Consider the following 21,018-nt stretch of genomic DNA (forward strand, 5'->3'; position numbering starts at 1 on the left):
ATCAAGTGGAATGGCCTTTCCTAGAGGCGGTCATGAGGAAGCTGGGTATTGCGGAGCAATGGATTACACTTATCATGGCCTGTGTTCGGTCAATTTCCTATTCCATTCTCATTAATGGAGGCCCGGTAGGAAATATCCAGCCCTCAAGGGGGATTCGCAAAGGATATCTCATTTCCCCCTATCTCTTCCTAATTTGTGCAGAGGCATTGAGTGCTCTTTTACAGCAAGCTGAAAGGAAGGGGATAATTACTGGTGTTCCAACGTCTCTGCGAGGTCCTAGGTTGAGCCACATCTTCTTTGTGGATGATAACATTATTTTTTGTAAGGCGAATTCTGTAGAATGGAGAAGAATTATGAAGATTTTTTGCATTTATGAAAAAGGTTCGGCCAAAAACTTAATCTGCTGAAGACGTCGTTATTCTTCAGTAGCAATACCAGCCAAGAAAAGAAACAGGAGATTTTGAGTCTATCAGGACTGATGGAAACACATAGGATTGATACCTATCTTGGACTTCCTTCGTTCGTGGGTAAGTCTAAGATCCAGTCCTTTAGATTTAATAAAGATAGAGTTTTGAAAAAGATCAATAATTGGAAGGTTAAATTCTTGTCTCAAGCTGATAAAGAAGTGTTGTTAAAAGCAGTGATTCAAGCGATACCTACATATAGCATGTGTGTTTTTCAACTTCCTATTACTTTTATGTAGGGCTGTCAAAACAGGTTGACACGACCCGTTTGGCCCGCGAACACGTTAAGGGTCAACCCTGACACGACCCGTTTAGATAAAATGGTCAAATTCTTTAACCCTAACACGACCCTGCTAAATAACAGGTTGACCCGACCCGACCCGTTTGACCTGTTTATTAATAAAATCTATAAAATAAAAAAATAAAAAAAAAAACACAAATTTAAACTAAAAAAAAAAAAAAAAAAAAATCATATTGTTTGAATAATCATATTATTTCACAGTTGAAATATAAAATATTGAGTTGTTTTATTATTTACTTGTTTTGGTTCAATTTCTAAGTTCGAAAACTTGAAAGAAAAAAAAACTCTGCTAATTTTTTTTAGTCTTTGTCTTTTTTGTTCAAGTTAACTCAATAAAAGAAAAAGACTAGTTTTGTTTTTTATGAGATTTTTTTTAGTTTAGTCTTTACTTTTTAGACAGTGAGAGAAAGAGAGAGGTAATATAATTGTTTAAATTAAATTTTTAATGTTGAAAACAAATGTTTAAATATACGGGTTGACCCTATAACGACCCTTTTATTAAACGGGTCAACCCTTTTATCACACAAACCCTTTTAAGCTTAACCCTAACCCTTTAACTTCGTGTCGGGTTCGCGGATCATGTCAAAAATTGTCAGCCCTACTTTTATGTAAAGAGATCAACGGCCTAATGCAAACCTTTTGGTGGAATCATATGGCACAAAGTTCAAAAATTCATTGGATGTCTTGAGAAAGAATGGGGCGTTCCAAAGCTATGGGAGGTCTAGGATTCCGTGATTGGTGCTTTTCAACTAGGCTTTCCTAGCAAAGCAAGGGTGGAGGCTAATCCACAACCTTCCTTCTCTTTCAGCACAAATCATCATAGCCAAGTACCATCCTCGAAGCTGTTTTATGGAGGCGTCCCTAGGCCCTCGGCCTTCTTTTGTTTGGAGAATCATTTGAAATTCTAGGGAATTGTTGTCTCAAGGTCTAGTTTGGCGAGTGGGAAATGGTTGCAATATTAAGGTGTGGGGGGACCAGTGGCTCCTGACTCCGCAAATTTACAAGGTCCAATTTCCTCCCCGAATCATTGATAGCCCGTCCATGGTGGCCTTCTTAATTAATCATACCTCCAAGAACTGGAATGAGGAATTACTTAAAGAAGTTTTTACCGGAGAAGAAGTTAAAGTTATTGCTAACATTCCTCTAAGCCCATTGCTACCTGAAGATAGATTGATCTGGTCGATCCTTTTTTAGGGTCAAGTGTGTCGTTTTTGTGATGAACGTAGAGTATGAGAATTTCTGTTCAAAAAAAAAAATCACTAACATATATTTTTTTACTAATGACATATACATCTCCAAATCATAGGGAGAAATATGGCGGAAAAAAAACAAAAAAAAAAATCGCCATGTAAGTTTCTACGCTCTGAACTGCAAACGCCGCCGATGAGTCGAGGACGACGAAGAGGAAGGGCTACTTACCGAGTCGGTCGTCCCAAAGAACAAGTCCGATAGGTGATTCCCCACATCTTCAGGGGCAAATCTGACATATAACCCCACGTTCCTCTCTCCTCCAACGGTAAGCCTATGCTTCTCATAAAATTCCCTGTAAACCGTTACAACCTTTCTCGCTATGGACACCTTGATTTCGTCTCGGAGTTTCGGGTCCAATACTATGACTGAACTCTGCATCTGACACGCTTCCTCGAAGCTCAAATTGAATTTTCTGAATATATCCTTCGCTTCCGCCGGCGAAATCACTGCCGATGAATTCTGCGGCAGTGACGCCACCACTTTGCCCCACGCTAACCGCTCGTAATTCGTGGCGAACTGTCTCGCTTTCGCTTCGTGCCTCGTGATCCATTCCTCTCCGAGAAGGTACTGAAGGTTCGACGTACGGACCATGGAGACCACGTGTTGAAGATTGTTGGTTAGGAATATGTATGAGAGCGGTCCGTCTTTGTAATGCTCGGCGTTGCGGTCAAGCTTACACAGAAGCACGAGGATTAGCCAAGCCATGCGCATGGAAATCGTCGGTGCCTGAGAGTTATCGGACTGTGGAATACCGAAGTAAGATTCTGGCAGCGACGATATCTGCGGCGGAGGGCACTCGGCGAAAATATCTTCGAGGACGTTGCTGTAATCGGCGAGCATCGAGAGGTAGTTCATCGCGTCGAGCGTCAGTGGGTGAACCCCGCCGCCGCGGACGAGCGACTTGGAGTACGAGTTCTTCTGGATCGTTGACTCGAAGTTCGATACCATTGTGCGCACTGACTCGGTGATCCCGATCAGCGATGTGAGGGCTTGGGATCGGACTGTGGCGGTGGATTCGAGCGCGAAGATGGACTCGATCTCGGGCCAGTTCTCGGAAATGGCGGTGTACATGTCGAGCACGCGGAAGATTTTCTCGGGAGATTTCGGAGATTTGCTTTTGGCAACGACTTCGGGGAATCCGAACAGAAGAGTAGCGCCTTCTTTGGAGATCTCGGCAAAGCAAGACTCTCTGATAGAGTCAGAGGCAGCGAAGACGTGGTCGCAGAGAATTCTCTCCCCATGTAAGAGCGTTTTCAAGGAGATCTTCACTGCGCTCAACCAGCTCCTGATCTTCAGGTCCAGAACTTCCCAGTCCATCTTGTTAATATGAGAAGAACTCAGTTTCTCCACGCCTAGTCGGTAAATGCCTTCGTCGACTATAGATTTTCTGATGATTTTGTATATACTCAAGCACTCTTTGGCGTAGCCGGAGGAGATCATGCATTCGGCTATGGACCTCAAGTCCGCCATGGCAATGGAAGATGCCTCCCCGACCTCGTCGATGGCATCACCGGCGGTCCGCACATCTTCGTCGTCCTCATAATCGGACGTGCTTGATCTCGTGGAGGCGCGTGAGGATCGGGCAGAGACGGACTCGGGATCCAGGTGGGCCCGGTTCATGGAGAGGATTTGGTAGAACTCCTTCTGGAGCCTCTTCATGGCGATCTGCATGAGGTTCTGGGCGCGGACGAGCTTCTCGGACGTGGAGTTCTCTGAGACCAAGGCGTGCATGGCCTTCTGGAGGGCGTTCACGCACTTGATGAACTCCATGGCCTCTTGTTTGCTCTCGTAGAAGAGGGACGTGACTTTGGCGTACGTGGAGCTCTCCGGGTCCCATTTCTTGACCAAGGCCGCGGCGGCCTCGATACTCTGGTCGATCATGAAGTCCGGGAAGATGCGCCGAGGGGTTGAGTCGGAGGGTCCTGCAGGTGAGGAGTGGCGAGAGACGGAAAACGACGGCGCTCTGGAGTGAAAGCATATCCTCCTCATTCCCTTTCTCGGCAATGGGAAGCTTTTAGAAGAAGGTCGAGCTGTTTGATTTTGGGCTTGTTGCTTTTGATGGGTGGTGATAAATACACGCAAAGCTCCGTTTGTTTCTCAGGAAAAGATTTGGCTGGATGGGTGAAAGGGAAACAGAGCTAAGCGTTTCAGTTTCAGATGGCGATATTCTTCGGCCCGATTGTTTGGGCGTTTCCAGATTTGGACTGCGTGAGGGTTTATATATATAGACGAATGAAGAGCGCCGTCGCCAAAAGAAATAAAGTGAAGCTTTGGATTTGAAAAAGGGCAAAAGCATTGGAGATTGACTTTTTTTTATCGTTCAAGACTTGTGAGTCGCATACACCCACGTAAGCCGACTCTTTCGCGTTCCACGCGTCAGACTCGAAGCTTGGTTCCGTGCGTCTTAGATGAACAAAAAAAAAAAGGAGAAAATATAAACAAGAACATCGGGCACCCTTTGGTGACCATTTCCTTTTTTTCTCCATTTTTTTTTTCACTTTCTTTTTTTTTTATAAAAAAAAAAAAAACAAAACAAAAATTAACATCAAAACATTTTTTATTTAATTTTTATATCACATCATTCTTTTTTATTATTATTCAAATAAAAAGTCTTCTCCAAAAATAATTACCAAGTGGTGCCATACGTCTCATTTAATTTTACTCTTTGTGTTCATTTAAAATTGACGTGAAATTTCTTACTGCTTTCCGGAGCATTTCTTAATTTTTATTTTTGAAAAAAGATTTTAATATGAGAAAAAAGTGAAGTGAGTTTTGAATATTTGGTGTTTTTGATTATTTGTTAGTTGTTACTATTTTTATTTGAAAAAGAAAAAAGTATTTTCAAATAAACGATTGCTTGCAATAATGGAATTATATGTAATTTTAATTTTGATACGACCTTGAATCAAATACTAATTAAATTGTTAGGGTTGAAGTGTTTGACACGTTTAATTAATAGATAAGCTATATTCAAGTTGACGTATATGCCCTTATAACTGTTATATTGGGAAATGATTATACTAAAAGAAAATTAAAGTGAGCAAATAAACTGAAACTATTAATTTCGTCCTCCAAGAACTTTTCGCGTATTTGATATTTGTTTGTCTCTGATATTTTCTAATCACCCCGCGTCAGCACTTATAGTCTGATACGTACAATCAAATGGGAACGTCATGCTTTTATTCTCCGGGTTGACCATATTTAGAGTCTACGCACTTTAATTTTGTTGAAAAAGAAGCCAATCAATCGCAAGTTGTTAATCCTACTTATGGGCGTACGTTAGCGTACATATCATGGAAAGGCTATCAAAGAATCTGCTAAACTCGGACAATCAGGGATCGATGACGCAAACACAAATATTTTTAGCGGCTCTTAACCTTTCCGATTGTTACTTTCAGGAAAATAAATCACGATCAACTTGCTTGTTTCCCAAGTTTCATTTCATTTCCTGTCGTTAAAAATGGAAGTGAAAAGAGACGTATAAGTTATATCTGGACTAAATTGTATTATATATTTTCATTATATTGAACTAATTAAGAAATAAAATAAACTATACAAGAAAATAGAATAATGGGTTTATTTTCTTATAATAATATTTCTCTTATTTTGATAATTTCTAATTTTTTTTAAACGATAACTTATAGTTTTAACATTGGTATAACTTAATTAGAGTCAAATCCTAATTAACAATTGTTTATAAAATGAGACCCACTTTGTTGGCATGAAAGAGCATACCGGCGACAAACAGACAACTGAGTCAAGATGTCTGATGCCTTGCTCGCGATTATTATAAGACCCACCAACTGTCCCCAAAAAAAGAAAACAAAAAGAGAATATAATACCTACCATTGTTGTATGTAGGCCCCGTATTCCTTTTATTTGTCCATTTTTGTAATTGGGCCAAAAAGAAAAAAAAAATAATAATAATAATAATCTATACTTCATCGCATTCTAATTTATAATTAGATTGATGTGATAATCTTGATCAATATATATATAAAAAAGGCTGATGAAATAAGATAGAGCGAGTGAAGGTGTACGTACTATATATATGTTACTCCAGAAAAAAGAATACAAGATGTCTTGCTCCACATGGTTATCTTATTATTTAAATGTGTAGTATGTGCTTAGAAAAAAAAAAATGGATTAAAAAAATAAATATAAAAAACAGAATTTTATGTGGCCCTAGTTTTCCGAATGGTGCATTTTTTATTGGGCTATAAAAACGGAAAAGGAGCATTTTGATTAGATTTCACTACTTTTGTTTTGAAAAAAAAAAATATTTTTTGGTCCCTAGAATTGTATAGTAGTACCAAATAGATCGATTTTTAGGATATAACAAGCATCTTAAAAATCATTAAGGTAAACTGTCTGATTAAAATAGTCCTTCTCATCAACCATTTGAAGAAAATTGTTAGATGCACATGTGGATCTACATTATAAACAAATCACTAATTGATATGTGGTATAGTTAATGATTCAACCTATTGTAAAATTATAGTTATATCTTCAAATAAAAAATAAAAAAAAAATAAAAAAAAGAAAAGAAAAGGCAACTCCTCACAAGATGAAGGGCAATTGAATATATAAGATGTGGCTTTCCTCACAAGGGGACGGTCAATTGCCTCTCACCTAGTGAAACCTAAGAGGTTGCCTTCCTTTATACATAAGGAAGTAGTTGACCGCCCTTTGTATGGTGAGGGGAGATTGCCTCTCACAAAGGAGTGGTTACCTTCGTGTGAGGGAAGTTATACCTCACTTGTTGAGGGGTAATCTTTATTTTTATCTTCGTCTTTTTTCTATTTTTGTTTTTAATTTTTTTTTTTTTGTCTTTAATTAGGGGGTAAAATTATATATAAAGTTACAACAATGAGTCATTAGTTCCTTCATGTATCCATCAACGATCGATTGTGATGTAAATCTGCATGTGCATCTACGATTTCTATCAAACGGTGTACGACAGGGACCATTTTGGACATAGTTTACCCCAATGATATTTAAGGTACATTTGATACTCCCGGTATCATTTTTTTCACAATTGCAAACCCTAGGTGTAACGCCCCTACTAATATTACCTATTAAAAGCCACTGTGGAGCTTGACAGTATTCCAGTTCCCCTTCTTTGCTGCAATTTCCACCCAGGCTGCTGTTGTTTGAGTTTTTTGCTGCTTTCTTGTTGTTTTGACTTTTTATTATTATTTGTGTTGTTTACTTTTTTTAATGTTTTATTTCTGTTCTTGTTGTTGCTTTTTGTTAATTATTGTTTCCTTGTTCCTTTGTTGCTTGATCTTGCATCTGGAGATTGTTGCTCCTTGTTGACAGATTCTATACGGATTTTGGCAGTGCTATCTCCCCCCTCAACCACTTTATGGTGATTGTTATTACCAAGCAGGGGCTCGGGTAGCTAGAGTACGTTGAAGGATATTTTTCCCAAATTCAATTAGAAAAAATAAAAAACCAATCAGGTGCATATTGTAGATATGCAAATTTTAAGAGTATTTTTGTGGATTATTGCATATTTATTACATGATGCTACAACTAACTTACACACACACACACACAAAAAAAAAAAAATAATAAAAAATAAAAATAAAAATAAAAAAAGAAAAAAGGTGTTGGGGGCGGGGGCGGGGGGGAACCATACAAAGTTTTTCTAACGTAAGAACTTTTTTTATTTGACGTTCTATTTTTTTATTATTATTATTTTTTTTTTTAATTTCTTGCTTCCTTTTTTTCGTTGATGCTTGCTCTTCTTTACCTCTAAAACGTCTTACTATATATTGAGCATTACAAGAAGGAAGAAAAATATGTAGCCAATTAATACTGTTTGACTCACAAACATTGCCTCAATAATTAATCTACTTCCATCCCATTTTGGATGTGAACCAAATAAGTGGACGTGCGACGGACTTTTAATAATCAAATGCATGCATCAATGATAATTGAAATGGCTAGCCACTTTCATGGGTCCTATTTGACGGCTTTTTATTCAGAGTTTAGCTGCCTATTTTCACGGACGAATAATAAATTAATTGACAAAATCAGCCTTCGTTTATCTTTTAATAATGTGAACTTCAAAACATTTCCATCTCCTCAGACCATCATTTTCAAACTCCACGTTTTTGGTCAAGTACAAGCAAGAAATGGAGCCAAACGTATATATATACATGCACCTCTCAATTATCATATGTCTTCGATCGTCATATCATATGCTCTGTTGGCTTTAATTTTCTTGGCCTCCAGGAATTAATATATATACTTGAGAAATAAAATAATTAAACTTTTATTTTCCAAGTTTTACTTTTATGAACATTACCTTTTGTGCATAGTAATACAATTTAATAGAACATTACAATACTACTGAGATAATGGCAGTAAAAATCAACACTTATTATTATTGTTATTTTGTTACAAGTGTCGTTGATCCAGTGACTGATTTTCACTGTCACATAGCCCACATGATCATCAAGTTGTACAACAATCCTATCTCTTTTTGTAATAGGCATAGTAATGATTTTGGTCCTATATATAGGTTTTATTTTTAAATAATCTATGCTTAAAATAAGGTTTAGATAAAAAAAAAAAAAAAAAAAAAAAAAAAAAAAAAAAAAAACCATGAGGATGTGACTAAGTTAAGCTTCTAATTAACCCTAACAGTTAGAGAGAAAATTCGAATTCTAGGATTTTGATAAAATACCTAACCCTCTGTGATAATCTTTAGAGCAATCATAAATCAAGGGTAGCAGTTAATTAACAAGTTATAAGCCACCCTAAAGTAATATTACCAAATGATCAAGACAGAGTTCTATGCTAATAAAATATTTTCAAAAGACTTCTTGAATTAATCTTATTTTTCATAATAATTTCATTTATATTATTATTCTGTTTAATTTCTATGGGTTTGCTTCCTCGATCAAAACATTGAACCAGCTATAGCTAGCTTTATTTCTTATCTTTTATTCCTCTTAAGTCTTAACCATTTGTTTAAATCACCTAACATTATTCCAGTGTATTGTTTTATTTAATTAGTTATGATATGAAAGATCTTTGATGTGACATTTTTTTTTTATGGTATTTCTGCACACCCTCGACTTCGGCAACGGCCCGCACTTCTCCGATAGGTCTTTGAAGAGGGCCTCGAGCTCGTGGGTAAATTTACAGTGGATAGGGTGTGATTAGAAGGAGTAGCAGAACAGACGTTTTTTTTTTTTGTTTTTTTCGTCGATATCTGGTTTAGGCATAAAGATCTTGTGTGTTCCTTATCGTTCTATTTGGTGTTTTTGACCTCTGTGTCAGTGTTTTATTGGAGGCTGCAAAACTGGTGTTTTGCAGCTGGTCTAGATTGCAGGTTTACTCTCTCTCTCTCTCTCTCTCTCTCTCTCTATATATATATATATATATATATATATATATATATATATATATATATATATATATATATATATATATATATATATATATATATATATATATATATATATATATATATAATTAATGTATATATCAAAATTTCAGGTTTTAACTGATCTTTTTTCTTACATTTTTATATTGATGCAATTTCAATCCTTTTATTCTTAATTTGAACAATTAAATTCTTGAACTTAATTAAACCTATAAAAAAAATCAGCCATCTGCTTAACATTTTGGGGTAATTACATTTTTTTCCTCCATCAACTATCAGTCATTGTCTACATGCCCTCATAAATTGACACTTCGACCAAAAAAGAGCATCAAACTACCATCTTTACACACTTTGGCCTTTTTCATTCATGCAAAGACTTAAATGTCCTAACTCAATTTCAAAAATGACATAAATGCCCTCATCTTAAACAAAATAAAAAATAAAAAACTAAAGGCCGCCACCCCCTGAGGTGGACGGGTGGCTCGCGGCTACCCCGGAACTAGGGGTGGCCGCGCGGCCAACCCAAAGGCCGTGGATGGCCCGCGAGCCACCCCAGAGGTGGCCGGAGCCACCTCTGGGGATTGTTCGCATGCCACCCCCTTAAGTTTATTTTTTTTTAATTACTATAGATGATATTTTTGTCTTTAAACCAAAATTAATGCTAAAAAATGGCATATTCGATCCAAGTTAACGGGATTCCCTGACGGAATGGGCCAAAGTATCTAAAGATGATAGTTTCATGCTCTTTTTTTGTCGAAGTGTCAGTTCATAGGAGCATATTGACAATGGCTAATAGTTGGTGGGAAGAAAATATAATTACCCTAACATTTTCTATCAAAATCTAACACTCATGTCATCCATCTCTTTTAAATGATAATATATATAAATCCCTTTATCCCCATATGCCCCAAATTTTCAACCACCGTCAGAACTTATAAAAACCAAACAAAAACGACAGGGAAGTTCAATCATCAATTCAAAAGTACTCAACTCTCTATTAATATAACAAAACTATCCTATAAGTAAAAAGATTTGTGCACAACACTTCTCATCCTCTAAATGGTTCCTCCTTCCTACTAGAGCAGCTTTTATTTTATCAGTTAATTTACTTGCATTTCCACTAATAAAGTTGATTCTAGACAAAGCAATTGACTTTTAATTTTTGTGAAAAGGTACACCTCTCATGCTCAAACTAACACCCCATTTACAATGTCCTCCTCAAATTAAAGATTGCATCATGTCCTCTCAAATTACCAAAAATTTGCAATGTACCCTTTTGTTTAGCCAAAAAAAAAAAAAAAGTCTAAAAGTTTTTCATTAAGATAATAATACATCTATAAATTCGGGGAAAAAAAAAACAAAAAATTAAGTGACCGAGAGCTAGAAGCTCTGTTTCTCCTTTCTCTCTCCTAAAACAACTCCAAGCTACCATGACTATTGAGGGAGCACTCCCTCCTCTCCTGGCCTTTTCCCTTTTTTGTTCTCTTCCTTCTCATTCTCCCTCTCTTTTCCACCTCTTTTGAGGCAAAAACCGCCTCTTTGGAGGTCTTATCATCTCGGTTGAAAATCATTGCCAGCTTCAATCTCCTCAACTGTAGATGGACTGGTCTCAACCACTTCATGTCGTTCACAGCCTTGGATCTACCTCCTTCTTGAAGTTCTTGAATTTTATTTTTTTAAAAATCAGATATGTCCACTTCAAGAAGGCCCACTGCCACACGCACCATTCCACTGTGATCCAAGCTCTCTCGACTTCGTTCAGCCATCAGCCGCTTCTCCGTCTGGCTACCACGTGCCTACAAGTAGATCTTACTTGCGAGTGCGTGCCTCACACACGCCAACGTGTGGACAGCCCTATGTCGCGTGTGCTGACTTCCACTGCTTCCACTAGTCTCCTATGGTGGTATGCTTCCATCCAGCTAGTGGCTTTCTCGTCTCAGTGGAAGACCTTTTGTTATGGGAGTTTTTGTATATGCTCTTAGTAGTGCCCTATCCCTTTCAACCTCTGCAAGGGGGTTGTTAATTCCATTACCAAAGCAGTGCCCGCCTTTCAACTCTCTCAAATGAGTTGTTGTTCTGGGCAGAGTGGATGCCACTTTAAAGGGTCATGCTCATGTCCTCCATTGTTTTTGTGCTTTATCCGTTCAATCTTTGGTTTTGTCCAAGGTAGACAGGACTGGCAAATTTTTTATTCCTTTGAAGTAAAAAACATACCAATTTCCTAACTAGTATTTCATCTTTGGAAATGGTTTTTTCGGTTTGGGTTTATTGTTGGGAAATTCACCCCTCTTGATCTTTGTGTAACCCCATAGTCAAATGGGGGGTGGCCGAAGGGAGTGGTAGCCATTTAAGGGTGGTTTGGCTACCCCAAATAGCAAAATAATAATAATAAAAATAAAATTGAGGGGATGGTCTAACCACCTCCAGTGGCGATGGAGGTAATCAGATTCACTTATAACTTGTTTCTGATTAATACTAAAAACCTAGCAAATTGTGATCAAGAATTGCTTTGCCAAAAACACAATATACTTTGTTGAAAAACACAATTTAGACCCCGATGAAAACTTAATCCAAATCAATCAAAGGTTATAAATCCTAATATTTTATCAATTATCATGCAATTTTGCCCTATATCTTGTGTTTACTTATTGAGTTGTAAAACTCATCCCTGACCTGAATTACATGAGGCATTGTTCATCATTATAATTCTTACGGCGTACCCCTAAGAGTAGCTTTTGACATTTGTATAGCTTTTGTATAGACGTACAATGGATGGCGACGACCTTCCCTGCACATCAATTTCCTTCCTTTGGGCCCTAGATTATTTTTAATACAGTATTATACAGTGTATTAATTTAAACCCCTTGCATTTTGTAGGACAAACTAACACGGCAAATATGTGTATATATATATATATATGAGTAAAGTTTAAATTTCCTGTTATGCTCTTTTTGCCTGGGAATTTATCCGGTGATATTTTATTTATACTTATTATGAAATGTCTGAGTTTGGGGGCATAACATGTATTTTTAATTTTTATATACATTTTTAATAAAACATGTGAGGTAAGAATTATATATTATGCTTCGTTTGTTTCGATATAAAATGTTTTTCATCGTAAAATATTTTCGACAAAATCATTTTTAATGATTTTCCTGAAAATCAGCCGGCAAAGTCGTTGGATTCCGGCAAAAATTTTCAGATTTTGGCAATAGTTGCCGGATTCCAGCAGTTCAATTCTAAAATTCGAGAATCTTCTGCAATAGAGTCGGGTTACCAAAAAAATTTGTGTCTGATAGTGATGGATTCCCACAAACGTGTATATAAAGATTGAAGAATTTAAATCTAAAAAACAATTTACAGTTTTCAAAATCGTAAATCGTTTTCCAAAAATTAAAGAAAATTTTACGGTCAAAATGAAAATGATTTTTGTTGACAATTATTTTTTGTCCCACCAAAACACCAAAAAAATGTCAAAAATATTTTACGCAGAAATAAATAAAACATTAATGTAATAGACCAAGTTAAACAAAATCCCTGTTACTCAATATGAACGAACAAACGAAAGCTTTGTCTTTGGTTCGCCACGGAACGGTTCTACCTTTTTTTTCTTTTTTTCTTTTTTTTTTTTTTTTTGTGGAAACGTTCTACTTTTATTTATTTATATAATTTGTTTCCCAGAAACATCATAGAAAGCTGACTTCTATGACTTCTAGAAAAATGTGACTTTCTATCACCCCGCGATCGAACACGACAGAAACCACATGCTGACATGAATTGTCAAAGCCACAGCTGTCGCAATTGAGTTGATGAAGATGCTGGAATCAAATCCTTTTTCAAAGCAACCCTACTACTATTCATCCATCTAGATCGATCGTACGTAGATTAACCAGCAATCGGTGGCGGGGCGTCCTTCTGAATATAGGGTCAAATTGAAAAAATAAAATAAAATAAAAAAATGGAGGGACAAAACTATTAAAAAAAAAAATATTGGAGGAAAATTTTAGAGCTCAGGTCCCCTGCCCTTATGTAGGTCCGCCACTACCAGTGTTCAATAAGCATTTTGGAAAAACGATACGGTAAAAAACCTTTCTAGATTCTTTAGTTGATCATGGGTTGATTGGATTGTCATTCGTACATAAAAAGTAAGATTTTAAACCAAATAATAATATATTCATAAATAAAAAATTGGGTTATGTTCTTTCTAAATTAAGCTAGGCTACGCCTTCATTTGTTCAAAACTAGAGAAAAAAAAAAAAGAAAAAAGAAAAGAAAAAAGAGAGCGAAAATTCATCCAAAAGACAAAAAATTGGTAGTTTCATATAAGATTGAAAATTTTAACATGACCCACGAACTTAACACGAAATTACAGAGTTAGAATTTAGGCTACGAGTTGGCGAGTTGACTTGTTTACGACTCATCAATCCGTTTATGATTCGTTTAGTTAAACGGGTTAACCTGTACAATCCATTTTAACTAATTATGTCGAATTTGAGTTGGCCTAAACGAGTTACAAATTGACTAGCTCAACTTGGACCCGACACAACTCGAATTTCCAACCCTAAATTCATTGCTAGGTCACAAGTCCATCAAAGATCTCATTTCATTTTCAAGGCATTAACAAAACACCATAAATAAGAGAAAAAAAGTTCCGAGAAAAATGTTACATGCTGGATATTGACAGGAGAAAATGGTACAAGCCATGACCACATTGCAAACGACGTATAGCTTAACTCTGTCTACCGAGAAAGAGACAGAGTTATTTACCGCATCGTTTTCCACAATTACGACTTTCTATCCATAAAAAACAAAAAAAAATAAATAAATAAATAAATTACGACTTTCAGGAACATTTACAAGTCTTAAGAAATCATATCTACGCACGTGCAATAGATATTAAATAAATTATTGTTTTTCTTAAAAGTTTAAATATGTTCATAAAGAAAGTAATTCTTTGTCTTTCCACGTGATGTACCGGATATAATAATTATTAAACCTAAAAGAAAAAAAAAAAAAAAAAAGGAGGGTACGTAGGTGTGATAAGTGTTAAATCATTATTTACTCATCTTACGCATAAGTGTAAATTTTCTTTTAATAGGTAGTATTTAATACTTTGAATATTTTAATTAAAAAAAAATTGACTGAGTTAAGATTCGAACTTAAAATTTTTAACTATAGTATTACGTTAAATAACTTATTTAAATTTTTAAAAAATAATAAATTTAATCATTTAATCAACATTTTAACTCGCTATTCATGCAATAGGAGCCACGAAAGTCAAAATTGAGTCCCTAATTCAATCATTTCGCTTTCGTAAGGAAAAAAAAAAAAAAAAAAAAAAAAAGCCTCCTTTTCTCACACGTGCCCAAATAATTTGTGGTTGCCTTTGATTTGACGGTATTAATAAACAAAGACCAAAACACCTTCATTTACTTTGCAAACTAATTTTATGACAGAAAAATAGTCGGTAAGTAGAGGCTGGGACCAATATCTCTTTCAACAAGGTCATACACAAACCCTACAAAACACTCCGTATCCAATTAATTAGTCATTTTCCATTTGAATTACAATGCTTTAGCAGTACAATCCAAAATGTTAATATGTTATAGAAAAAGAATAAATTATCATATATGAAGTGCATTTGAAAAAAAATGCTTTAGGTAAAACAGATAATGTATAGCCTAGGTTTAGCTATTTTAGATAAAAATTTAGAGAAGCAGATGTAAGTGACCTTCGAGTGAGTTTAGCCCAAATATTTCACAGGGCGGCCATACGCGTATTTTTAAACAAGATTGCGAAAAGTATCCCCGTCTAAGAGTGTTTTTGAAAAAACTAATAGTCTGAAAATGCAAATTTTCACGTTTTTGCGCATTAGGCGACGTGTTGCGTTTTTAAAAGCGTACTATATTAAAGACTAAACCGCGATACTATGAAATCAAGGGCGGAGCTACCCCAGGCCAAGCCCCCCCCCCCCCCCCCCCCCCCAAGGCCTGAGGTTTCCCCCCAAAAAGTAAAATAAAATAAAATAAATTTTACTCTTAAATTTATTTACTTTTTTAGTTTTGGACCTCTTTTTTTTTTTTTTTTAATTTGGACCCCTCAAATCCTAAACCCTAGCTCCATCCTAGCATGAAATACTTAACAACATTTTTAAAAAATGCATTTCTATAATTAATTACGTTTTAAAACCGCAATTGGTTAACATTTTTGTTTTCTTTTTCTGTCTTGATGCCGATTTACATTGAGCAAACTTGTGCATGGAAAATGAAAATGCTTGAACAAGAAAAATCCTTTGTTTAGCAAATTAGACCTTGTTTGGTCGCATCAGGCTAAGCGGAAATGGGTGACAGTCTGGTGAGACAAAATATAAGTATATATAATATAGAGCTGCACTTAAAAAACATACGACCGCATAGCGCAGTGGATTAGCGCGTTTGACTTCGGATCAAAAGGTCGTGGGTTCGACTCCCACTGTGGTCGATTCCCAATCTAGGTAAATATGTTGCCTGTATTTTTTTCCTGTTCCTAGTTTCAATTTTTATTCATCGGTCAATTCGAACTGAGCCAGATCCCGATCCTTCACGGTTCTTCGCAATGTGGCTAAAGCTTTGTAGATCATTTTGGCCAATAGCTCCGTCCCGTCTGTTAATGTCATTTTAGAAAGAATTTTTTAAAATATATATTTTTTTTTAATATTTTATGAATATTTTGAATTGTTTATTAATATTTTTGTTTTGAATAGAACCACGTCCAAAAAGAAAAGTGAATTAAGAACAAATCCAAATATTCTTCGTTTGATTGGGTTTAGGGCACCTCAAGATAGAAGATTACAGGGAGATAGAAAAGAGAGGAGAAGGTGAGGTAGAAGATTAGAAGAGTATTAGGCCTCCTCTTTCTTTCACTCGAGCAAGGGTTGAGTTCTCTCTGTCGCTCATCCTCTCTTTGGCTCTCTCTCTAAGAGATGGGAGAGTGAGCTAGATTTTGTGAGCTCCTTTGGGTCTTTGATGGTGGTCTTGGGAGGGTTATGCAACATTTCCTTCAGTCATTTCCGCCTAAACTTGTCGTGCATCCTCAAATTTGCCACACTTCCCATACAATTCCATGAGCTTCACCCTTATCAATATGTTAAACTTGACCTATGACTCTATGAGCATCTTCAGCAATACTAGGTATTTTAGCTAATAAAAACCCTTTTTTTTTTCTTTTTCTTTTTTTAATTTTTATTTTATCTACTACTTTTTCAATATAAACTCCAACAAATTATTTATTTCTCTCTATTTTCGTTAAATATGATTTTTATTTTTATTATTATTATTTCTTTGTCTACTCTACCACCGTTTCTCTCATTGTAACTCATGGAAAAAATGAAAGAAGCATACCAAAACACCACAAACCCAAAAAGGTGAGGCTTCGATTACAAATTTACAATCGTGAGTAGATTTCTTTTCGAAATAGATAGCAAATGAAAATTCAAGAAATACAACTTCCTTGTGTCATGGATTGGGAGTTTGAGGCATTTCTGTCTCTGGGTTGGGCTTCTAACATATTCTTGCTCTGTTTTACCACTCCATAAAAGTATGAAGTAAAGCCCCAAAAAGAAAGTGCCAGAGCAACTCATTTTTTGGCTTGAAACTTTTCTGGGTAGAAAATAACACCTCTGTCACTGGGAGTAGAACCGTGATCGCAACAGCAGATAGCAAAGACGATAGATGATGGTGCCCTCGCCATAAGGTTCAAAATCAACTTACAGATTCATGGGCTTTGAGGCTTGACGCAGAATCGCAAGATCGAAATCACAACGGTGAAAATGAATCCACAAATTTTGGAGAAGAAATGGTAGGCCACTGATGGTGTGTTGAGGCGTGGTTGATGGTGTGTGTTTGTTTCGTGGCGATGGTTTGGCTCTGTGGCTTCGTCTTCTTTGTTTGAGGTGGAGGATTGAAGGAGAGGAAGAGAAGATGAGCTACTGGGAGAGAGACGAGTGAGAACATAAAAGAGAGAACAAAATTTATCAGTGTGCTATAGTAAGTAGCTAGATGTTATTTACCGTACGAAAAAATACATTTTAACACGAGAGGAGCTAATCTGCCGGAGACAAAAATAGGCTCATAATAGATAAATATAATTATTATAAGACATTTATCTACTCTGTTGAAGTTGCTCCAAGCTTTAAAACCAGCCCATGATGTTCACAAATAAAATTGGGGGTTTGTTTTAAAAGAGTGTTTTGGAATGAGTAACGGAGGGTTTGTGCTAAACGGTTGCATCTCATATTTGGAATGAAAAAGTAATATTTTAAAATAAATAAATAAATAGAGAAAAGAATAGTGTCTTCTAAAGTGTAATGAAAAAGTAAGTAAAATAGAAAGTATAGTTTTTTGAATAGCTAAAATAGAGAACATTATTGGAGATGCTCTAAGCACCAAGCACCAAATTCACGTTGATCTTGCCCGAGACAGCAATATAATGACAATCGGATTTAAACATTCACCCAAGGCAAGGAATGTATTGCAGTAGAAGGGGGTCAACAGGTTGCCCCAACCCTGTCATAAAACCAATGCATAACCCTAGAACAAACTTTCCTTAAAGGAGAAATCAACCACAGTAAGTTTCGAAGCAAAAACAATCTCATATTAAAAACTTCAAGCTAGATGGTTCAAACCCAATAACAGACAAACAGCAAAACTCCTTACATGGTTGCAACTAAATGATCATTTGGGTAACAATGTAACATGTCCGTAAAATGAACCTTAAGAGCAGTAGACCCTAGCCTACACTTTGATAGCATACTTCCTCAACGGGTAGTACATCTCCTTCTTCTTCTCACGTTCTGTCTTCAAAGATAACTGCATGAATAAGAAGAAAAAAGCATACCAATAAGATCATTGGGTGCAGAGTATGCAAATGTAAACATTCACACTGAACAGAGCAATCAAGCAGAAAAAGCCTATCCAATAGAAGATCCCTGAGAGAGAACAGTCATGCAACTGGAAATGCAAAGAAATTTATGAGATTCCAAAATTATCTCAGTTTAAGCTTCTTTTTTTTAATAACTAATTAGTTACAGAATTCCATCGTTTTTTACGTGCAAGAACCTGTTTTAACATTCAACAACATAGCAGCTTTAAATCTGAGAAGCAAATGAAACTTACTTGAGATTCACTAACAAAACTATACATAACAATATAAGAAATGTAAGCAATTGAAGCTTGTTCCGAAGTACTTATACTTATCTACGGATTAGGCCTAGGTACTGTAAAAAATTTTACATCACCTATGCTGTAGTTAATCTAAGGGTTTGGATTTGATTTTAAACCCATGAAATCAGATCCAAACCCTTAGATCTACAGCATAGGTGCTGTAAAAAAATTTACAGCACCTAAGCCATATCCCTCATCTAAGCCCCCCCCCCCCCCCCCCCCCCAAATTGCTTTTTGATCCTTGCAACACCACAAAGCATGTCATTTCTTGCTGGTGCTCGTCTTGATTGCACCTTAAACACCCCTTTAAACAATTTTCTCTTACCTTAAGCCTTATTAGTAATACCAATTTCACACAAATGTTTACAACTCCGTTATTTTTGGGTTTGGACCAGTCCCTCAGAAGCATCTTAGTTCCCTCACATCTGGGTCTAATTCTATAATCGAACAATTTCTCCCTCAAACATTCATAGATTGGAACTTACATCCTAAGCCTGACTGGTACAAAATAGACCATCAAATTCCAAAAACGTATTTCCAATATAGTCATGCAGGTTCCACAACTTCAATCCAAAGTTGAATCAACATATATGGGGCACACATAGAGTCCCTCTTCTTACACATATCACAACAATATTTATCTTAAACAGGGTCACGAAATAACCAAACTATATACCAAAAAAAAAACTTAACAACTTATAAACAGAAACCAAATATTAAATAAATAAATAATAAAAAATAAAAAACCTGGTGCTTGGTGAGGCGTCTGCGAATGGCTCGGGTTTTCTTGGGACGAAGATCGAGAGGCAGGTACTTCTTCTTCTTGTAGACTTCCCTAAGCGCCTCTTTCTGTTTCTGCGATATCACCGTCAAAACCTGCGCTATTCCCAGCCTCACAACTTTTCTGCAATTTCACACACGAGCAAAGCCATTAACTCATAGGCCTCTAAAGCTTCAAATCTAGTATAAATATCATGTATAATGAAGCGGGCAAAGAGAGGGCATGTACATCTTGGAAAGCTTGTTGGGCGCACCACCAGTGACCTTAGCAACACGGAGGAGAGCGAGCTCCGCCTTGAGGTCCTTCAACTGGCCCAGTAGCTCCGCCTTTGACTTGTTCCTCAACTCGTGGACCTTGATCCTCGCTAAAACATTTCCAATCAATCACATAATTCAGACAAAATCACACCCACAAACAAACAAAATTCAAGGCTTGAGAATGAGCATCAAAAAGTAGAGGAAAAGAGATTTTCCTGTCAATCTTTCTCTTACCCATTCTGAACAAAAAACGCAGCGGCTTCCACTCCTCGCTGCCGTCTAAAAACCCTAGAGATGAGAATGCGTAGCGCTTTAAGCTTTTATGCGCCCCGTTGTAGCTAATGGGGGTTGAATTAGGGTTTGGAAATGCCTCGCTACACCAAACCAAGCCCAATGTTATCTGGGCCGAAAATCATGTGAACTGGGCTCAAGCAATAAAAACAGTTAGATGGGCTGTGACAATGGAACTGTGTTGGCAATTTTTTTTTTTTTTTTTTTTTCTTTTGAAATGAACTGTGTTGGCATCCGGCTCGCCTTTACAACACTTTTCTAATATGCAGTGGCATAAGTGTAAAGAGAAATGATACATATACTAATTTCTCACAACAGCCCCACAAAAAAAAAAAAAAAAATTGCAGTGGCATAAGTGTAAAGAGAAATGATACATAAACTAATTTCTCGCAACAGCCCCACAACAAGTTGATGTGGCTAATAATATTTTATTATTTTTTTACAAAAAAGAAAATAAAATAAAATAAAAATAATAATAAAATATTACCAGCCACGTCAGCTTTTTGTGGGGCTGTTGTGAAAAATGAGTGTAGGGATCATTTCTCAAGTATAAAACGAGTAATGTTAGAAGTCTCTCACGTGTCACTTTTATAAGACATGTCACATGCACATCATTTGTACATCACTTTTATAAATTAACCATTGAATCTATAAGACCCACATGTGGGCCCTTGTGGGTTTTACAAATCTAATGGCTAATTTAGAAAAATAGTGTACAACAGATGTACAAGTGATATGCAAAAATCATTTATCAACTTTTGTACTTCTAAAAAAATGAGGTGGCTTTCAAAATCACCATATTTGATGATTTTAAAAGTCACCTCATTTTTGGATGGCCACAAGAGGGACATATGAATGACTTTTAAAATTACTCCCGTAAAACTAACGAACGTTCTACTCCTTTCGAATTTTAGTTAAAAATATTTTTTTAAGAATATTAGTTGGTCATGTTTGTTAACGTGGGTTTGGGGAGAATTTTGTGTGTTTCTATTCATTAGAAAAGGTTTTTATTGTGATCTAAAGGTAAAAACTGTTTTTAAAAATGCTTTTTGACGGAATCAACATTTGAGA

At 36.2% G+C, this 21,018-nt stretch overlaps 2 protein-coding genes and 1 non-coding gene across 3 annotated transcripts; 1 reads left to right on the plus strand and 2 right to left on the minus strand.

Moving 5' to 3' along the window:
- Window positions 1–2,015: 2,015 nt before the first annotated feature.
- LOC133872379 (exocyst complex component EXO70H1-like) lies at window positions 2,016–4,215 on the minus strand. Its single transcript, XM_062309878.1, has one exon. It carries the CDS (start codon window positions 4,003–4,005, stop codon window positions 2,122–2,124), a length of 1,884 nt encoding a protein of 627 aa, XP_062165862.1. The 5' UTR covers window positions 4,006–4,215; the 3' UTR covers window positions 2,016–2,121.
- Window positions 4,216–15,824: 11,609 nt separating this feature from the next.
- TRNAR-UCG (transfer RNA arginine (anticodon UCG)) lies at window positions 15,825–15,898 on the plus strand. The gene has a single exon. It is a non-coding gene; the product is annotated as a tRNA-Arg (tRNA).
- A 2,129-nt stretch (window positions 15,899–18,027) lies between these two features.
- LOC133874387 (large ribosomal subunit protein uL29-like) lies at window positions 18,028–20,004 on the minus strand. The gene is made up of 4 exons (XM_062312290.1): window positions 19,891–20,004; window positions 19,628–19,763; window positions 19,366–19,522; window positions 18,028–18,264 (listed from the first exon to the last, which is right to left on the minus strand). Exons 1-4 carry the CDS (start codon window positions 19,892–19,894, stop codon window positions 18,190–18,192), a joined length of 372 nt encoding a protein of 123 aa, XP_062168274.1. The 5' UTR covers window positions 19,895–20,004; the 3' UTR covers window positions 18,028–18,189.
- Between the last annotated feature and the right edge of the window lie 1,014 nt (window positions 20,005–21,018).

This window comes from Alnus glutinosa, chromosome 7 (assembly GCF_958979055.1).
Source record: "Alnus glutinosa chromosome 7, dhAlnGlut1.1, whole genome shotgun sequence".
Taxonomy (NCBI): domain Eukaryota; kingdom Viridiplantae; phylum Streptophyta; class Magnoliopsida; order Fagales; family Betulaceae; genus Alnus; species Alnus glutinosa.

Excerpts from the sequence above, each read along its gene's own strand:
- LOC133872379 (XM_062309878.1), bottom strand. The coding sequence starts at position 4,005 with ATGAGGAGGATATGCTTTCACTCCAGAGCGCCGTCGTTTTCCGTCTCT.
- LOC133874387 (XM_062312290.1), bottom strand. Across the intron at positions 19,523-19,627 it reads CCCAACAAGCTTTCCAAGAT|AAAAGTTGTGAGGCTGGGAA; the intron begins GTACATGCCCTC and ends GTGAAATTGCAG. Across the intron at positions 18,265-19,365 it reads GACGCCTCACCAAGCACCAG|TTATCTTTGAAGACAGAACG; the intron begins GTTTTTTATTTT and ends TTATTCATGCAG.